The sequence below is a fragment of the Haliaeetus leucocephalus genome, unplaced genomic scaffold, assembly GCF_000737465.1.
Source record: "Haliaeetus leucocephalus isolate CR32 unplaced genomic scaffold, Haliaeetus_leucocephalus-4.0 Scaffold309, whole genome shotgun sequence".
Classification (NCBI taxonomy): domain Eukaryota; kingdom Metazoa; phylum Chordata; class Aves; order Accipitriformes; family Accipitridae; genus Haliaeetus; species Haliaeetus leucocephalus.
In genome coordinates, this window is record NW_010972745.1 from 80,935 (window position 1) to 86,781 (window position 5,847).

The 5,847-nt window shown below is 61.8% G+C and overlaps 1 protein-coding gene across 1 annotated transcript in view; it reads left to right on the forward strand.

Annotated features, from left to right (window-relative positions):
• NXF1 (nuclear RNA export factor 1) overlaps positions 1-5,847 on the forward strand; it is an 8,477-nt gene that overhangs the window by 511 nt on the left and 2,119 nt on the right. The window contains exons 2-16 of the mRNA XM_010571177.1: positions 92-287; positions 408-537; positions 2,044-2,127; positions 2,290-2,394; positions 2,560-2,640; positions 2,725-2,794; positions 2,890-2,978; positions 3,073-3,180; positions 3,253-3,362; positions 4,738-4,774; positions 4,984-5,052; positions 5,160-5,215; positions 5,306-5,413; positions 5,516-5,574; positions 5,668-5,783. Coding sequence (XP_010569479.1) covers positions 92-287; positions 408-537; positions 2,044-2,127; positions 2,290-2,394; positions 2,560-2,640; positions 2,725-2,794; positions 2,890-2,978; positions 3,073-3,180; positions 3,253-3,362; positions 4,738-4,774; positions 4,984-5,052; positions 5,160-5,215; positions 5,306-5,413; positions 5,516-5,574; positions 5,668-5,783 — 1,418 coding nt within the window. The remainder of the gene's footprint in view (positions 1-91; positions 288-407; positions 538-2,043; positions 2,128-2,289; positions 2,395-2,559; positions 2,641-2,724; positions 2,795-2,889; positions 2,979-3,072; positions 3,181-3,252; positions 3,363-4,737; positions 4,775-4,983; positions 5,053-5,159; positions 5,216-5,305; positions 5,414-5,515; positions 5,575-5,667; positions 5,784-5,847) is intronic.

Below are 5,847 nucleotides of genomic sequence, written 5' to 3' on the forward strand. Positions count from 1 at the left end.
AGAGAAGATGGGGCTGGCATCCAGGGTGGGAGAGACCCCGGGGCCGGGAGCAGCCCGGTGCGGGAGCTGACAGCAGTGTTGCCCGGGACAGAACACGATGACCGTGTGGGCGGTCGAGGTTTCTCGGGCCGCAGGAAGAAGGGTCGCGGCCCTTTCCGCGGGAAGATGTACAGCGAAATGAACCACCGCTCTCGTAACCGCGGTGGTCCCGGTGTCCGCGCGCGGCTGGAGGAGGATGATGGCGACGTCCCTATGAGCGAGGCCCACGACGGGCCCCGCAACCGATAGTGAGTGCGGACGGCTGTGGGCTGGGGGAGCCCCACAGAGCCACCCTGGGGCTGGGGGGGACGACTGGAGGGTCCAGGGCTTTCCCTCCCACCCCCCTAATCTTGCCTCGCTGTTTCTAGCTTGCCCTACGGGCCACGGCCAAACCGCACGGCCAACATCCACATCACAGTCAGACGAGACCTTCCCACCCCAGAGCGGAGCAGCAGCACCAGCCGTGACGGCGGGCGCAGGAACTGGTTCAAGATCACTGTGAGTGGGGCAGGCGGTGCAGGGACGGGGATCACGGCCGTTGTCACCCGCTTTTTCATGACACGGCGATGGGGATGACAATACGTGTCTTCAGGCAGTGTGGGGACAGAGAGCGTGGCTGTCGTCGCCCCATTGCCATCCTATGAGGAGCGGCTGAGGGAAGTGGGGGAGTTTAGTCTGGAGAAAAGGAGGCTGAGGGGAGATCTTATTGCTCTCTACAACTACCTGGAAGGAGACTGTAGCGAGGTGGCGGAGGACATCTCTCATCCCAAGCAACGGGACGAGTGGAAACAGCCTCAAGTTGTGCCTGGGGAGATTTAGATGGGATATTAGGAGCAATTTTTTCACCCGAAGGGTTGTCAAGCGTTGGGACAGGCTGCCCAGGGAAGGGGTCCAGTCGCCATTCCTGGAGGAGTTTAAAAGACACGTAGACGTGGGGCTGAGGGACCTGGTTTAGTGGTGGAGTTGGCTGCGTTAACGACGGAGTCGATGGTCTTAAGGGTCCTTTCCAACCTAAATGGTTCTTTATTTTCTTTATCTAAATGGTGATTTATTTTGGGTTACGATTAAGAAGATGTCATTTAACGAGTGGAAATGCCAGACTGTGCAGCCGGGAGGGAGTAATGCCGGGCACAAGGATGAACCAGCTGGACAGCCGCCCTGCAGGAAGGGATCTGGGGGGGCAGCAGGCTCAACGCGAGTCAGCTGAGACGGCAAACCTCATCCTGGGGGGGCATCAAACCCAGCAGAACCAGCTGGTCCTGAGAGGGGATCGGAAAGAAGGAGGCTGAAGGGCGACCGCATCGTGCTCTGCGTCTTCCTGAGGAGGGGACATGGAGAGGGAGGTGCTGAGCTCTTCTACTTGGGATCTAGCAATAGGAACAGTTCAAAGCTGTGCCAGGGGAGCTTGAGACTGGATATGAAGAAGTATTTCTTTACTGAGAGGGCAGTCAGACTATGGAACAGGCTTCCTGGAGAGGTGGTTGATGCCCCAAGCCTGTCAGGGTTCCAGAGGCATTTGGAGAATGCCCTTAATAACACAATTTAAGTTTTGGTCAGCCCTGAATTGGTCAGGCAGTTGGACCAGATGATTGTTGTAGGTCTTTTTCAACTGAAGTAGCCTGATCTAGTCCAGTCTTTGTCCTTCCTTTCGTCCTTCCCTTTGTCCTTCCTTTCGTCCTTCCCTTTGTCCTTCCTTTCGTCCTTCCCTTTGTCCTTCCTTTCGTCCTTCCCTTTGTCCTTCCTTTCGTCCTTCCCTTTGTCCTTCTGTTTCTCTTTTCTCTTCTCTTTTCTCTTCTCTTTTCTCTTCTCTTTTCTCTTCTCTTTTCTCTTCTCTTTTCTCTTCTCTTTTCTCTTCTCTGGCTTACACAGGAGGCAGCTGCATCCTGCCCAGCTGCGACACGCATGGCCCGGGCAGGGCTGTGGCAGTTCTACCACAAGTGGTCAAGCCACGTGCGCTGTTGCCAGCCCTGTTTGTGCCCTAACGCTGGGCCAATTCTTTCTTAGATTCCGTACGGGAAGAAATATGATAAGTCGTGGCTGCTGAGCTCCATCCAGAACCTTTGCAGCGTCCCTTTCACTCCCGTCGAGGTGAGAAGGGCCCAGGCACCCGGGTTTTGTTTCGCTTCCCTTTTTGGGGAGATCGGGGTGGTCTGGCAGGCTGGGGTGGGGGATACATGCCCCCTCAGGAAGTCAGCCGTGTTCCAGCTCTGCGGGAGCTGCCACCCAGACCCCAATCTATCCCCTTTTCAGTTCCACTACGATCACAACCGGGCCCAGTTCTACGTGGAGGATGCCACTACTGCCAGTGCCCTTAAGCAGGTCTCCCGAAAAATCACCGATAGGGACAACTACAAGGTGCGTGGCTCCTCCTGCGGCTCCTCCCACGCTGCTGGGGCAGACAGACCAGGGGCTGCTCCCAGTGGGAGTCATCTCACGGCAGGGCCGTTCCTCCCTGCTCTGCGTGGGCGCATTCGTTGTTGGCACACTCTGCCTCACAGTCTGCTCCGGTTCTTTTCGTAGGTGGTGATAGTTATCAACTCGTCAGCTCCACCTCAGTCCTTGCAGAACGAGCTGAAACCAGAGGAGATTGAGCAACTGAAGGTGAGTGGGGCAGGTGGCTGCAGGCTCTGGCCAGAGGGGAAGAGGCAGAGCCCGCTCAGTTTCATCTTTGTTGCTTTGTCCCAGCTCTGCATGAGCAAGAGATACGATGGTTCGCAGCGTGCTTTGGATCTCAAGAGCCTCCGCGTCGACCCAGGTGAGCGCTGCTCGCCACCACAGGGATGCGAGGGGCAGGAGGGGGCTGCGGCGGGCGACATCTCACCCCCTGTTTCTGTCCCCCCCTGCTCCCAGATTTGGTGTCACAGAGCATCGACGTGGTGCTGAACCAGCGGAGCTGCATGCTGGTTGTGCTGCGCATCATTGAGGACAACATCCCCGAGGTGAGGACAGGATGCTTCTCCCTGCGCCGGCAGCACCAGACACCCCTAACCCCCGTTTTTGTCCTCTCCTAACCCCCTCTCTCTGTGCCTGCAGCTGCAGTCCCTGAACCTGAGCAGCAACAAGCTCTACCGCCTGGACGACCTGTCCGAGCTGGCGCAGAAAGCTGCCGGCCTCAAGATCCTCGATCTCTCTCGCAATGAGGTGGGTGCCATCCTGGGCTCCCCCCATCCCTTCCATGTGCTCCCTGGCCCCTCACATCCTGCTCTCCTGCAGCTGAAATCGGACCGGGAGCTTGACAAGGTGAAGGGACTCAAACTGGAGGAGCTTTGGCTCGACGGAAACCCGCTCTGCGACGCTTTCCGGGACCAGTCTACCTACATCAGGTCAGTGTTAGCCTTGGGGCGGCCCTAGGGGCCCGTGGGCCGCCCCTGCTCCGCGGGGGGCAGCACAGCAGGACGAAGAGAGGCCGCCCCCCCCCCCCACGCCCCCCGTGCCTTCTGCTCACCGGTGCCCAGACACCCCCGTCCCCTCTCCAGCCTCCAGGTTCCCACACAGCCCCTGGTCGTGGTGCAAGGCCAGGACGGGCCATAGCCCGTCTGCCGGAGGACGACCGATCTGTTTCAGCTGCTCGGAGCCCTGCTTTTTCCCTGCTCTGTCCTCCCTGTCCTCGCTGCTCCCCTCCCCATTCTCCTCCCTTGGGGTACATAGCCTCTTCTCCAAAACGCCCCGCTCCCTGCCTGCCACTTCCACCCCTCTGCCGCGCAGACGGGGCTTTCGACATCGTTCCGCCCTTCCACGGGCTTTCGGGGGCCTGCAGGACACGGCACGGGGCATCACGTTTGCTGCCCTTGTCCTCCCCCCGCAGAGCTGCCTCCCCCCTCCTTGCGCCCGCGTTTGGCCCTCAACGATGGCTGGCTAGCCAGAGACGGGTAAGATTCCTCACGGGAGGAACAACCTAAGACAGGCACAGCCGTGCAGTGGCCAAACGCTGCCGCTCAGCCGCGGCTGGCGCGGGGGAGGCTCTCGCTATCCCAGGCCTGGCGCAGGCCTTCAGCCCGCTCCGGGCAGGCCCCCCCGCGGCACCCCTGGGCACGCCGACGCCGGCACCCAGCGCGGGCAGCGGCCTCGGCTCTGGATGCGGCTGTACCCGGAGCCCAAATGTGCTCCTGGGGCCGGGAGGGAGCGGCACGACGGAGAAGAGGCTCTGCCCGGGGCTGCCCACCCCTCTACCCCCCCCCCCAAACCCTGCTTCACCCCCTCTCGTTGCTCGCTCGATTGGGGGACCCCCCTCCACCGCCCCCGATGCAGGAGCTCCGCAGCTGTAAACAGTCAGGTCGTGCCAACGGTTGTGCCACAACCGGTGGGAATTTGTCCTCTTTCCCCCTTTCCCCTCTTGTCTGGGCGCCCGCACCCAGGTGAGTATGAGCCAGGTAAGTCCTGAGCTGGCCCGCAGGGCCCTCGGTTCCTCATCAGATGCAGCCCAAGACCCCCCCCAGGGGCAGGGGCAGCCCTGGGGTGGGGGGGATGGCACTGGGCCCCCAGGAAAGGGGGGCTGCGACATCAGGGGAGGAGTGGGGAGGTAGCTGTGGGGTGGCCCTGCCACGTGCCCTCATACCTATGGCTCTGGCGAGGGCAGGCAAGTTGGGGGGCCAGGGTGGGGAGGGGGTCCCGGGGAGGGGGTTGGTGTTTGCCGTGGGGGCAAGGGCTGGCCCTGGTGGGCGGCCCGGCCACCGCACTGACTCTGCTTCCTCTCGGCAGCTCCGTCAGAGAGCGCTTCCCGAAGCTGCTGCGCCTGGTGAGTGAGGGGACGGACGGACACTGAGCCCAGCTGGAGGGCAGGAGGGGGCTGGGGGGGACACTGAGCCTTGCTGGGGGGCAGGAGGGGGCTAGGTGGGGACACTGAGCCTCACTGGGGGGCAGGAGGGAGATGCCGAGCCCTGCCGGGGTGGACAGCAGAAGAGATTCGCTCCCCCCATCCCTGTCTCTGCCTTCCGCCCCCCCCAGGATGGCCACGAGCTTCCTCCACCCATCGCCTTCGACGTGGAGGCACCCACGACGCTGCCTCCGTGCAAGGTAGGGACATGGTGGTGGAGGGGGGGGGCTCTGTGCCCCCATCCCAGGCTGGTGGGGGTGGCTGTGACCTGGGGCGTAACCACACTGTCCCCCCCGCTTCTCTTTAGGGCAGCTACTTCGGCTCAGATGACCTGAAGGTCTTGGTGCTGCGGTTCTTACAGCAGTGAGTGCTGGTGCCGGGGTGGGTGGGGGGTCTTGCCCCCCACTCTCTTTTACACATCCCCCCATGTTCCCCCCCTCCTGCCCCCACCAGGTATTACTCCATCTACGATTCCAGCGACAGGCAGGGGCTGCTGGATGCCTACCACGACGGGGCCTGCTGCTCCCTCAGCATCCCATTTGGGCCCCAAAACCCCCCCAGGTACGTCCCTTTGCTGCTGGCCCCAGTGGTGGGGGGGACATGAGACAGAACCCACCCCCCCACCAGCCCCGGCGCAGCCTTTACGAGCGCTTGTCCCTGCAGGAACAGCCTGAACGAATATTTCAAGGACAGCAGAAATGTGAAGAAGCTGAAAGACCCCAGTAAGCTCCCCACCCCCATTGTGCCCCCCACCCTGCGCCAAGCCTTGCTGGGGGCTGCTTCGGGGGAGGCTCAGCGTTCTTCTCCCTCCCCAGCCATGCGCTTCAAACTGCTCAAACACACGCGGCTTAACGTGGTGGCCTTCCTCAACGAGCTTCCCAAGACCCAACACGACATCAACTCCTTCATGGTGGATATCTGCGCGCAGACGGTGAGCGGGGAGGGGGGGGCAAGCAGGTCGTTTGTGTCCCCCCTCCCCACCCTGACACCCCCCC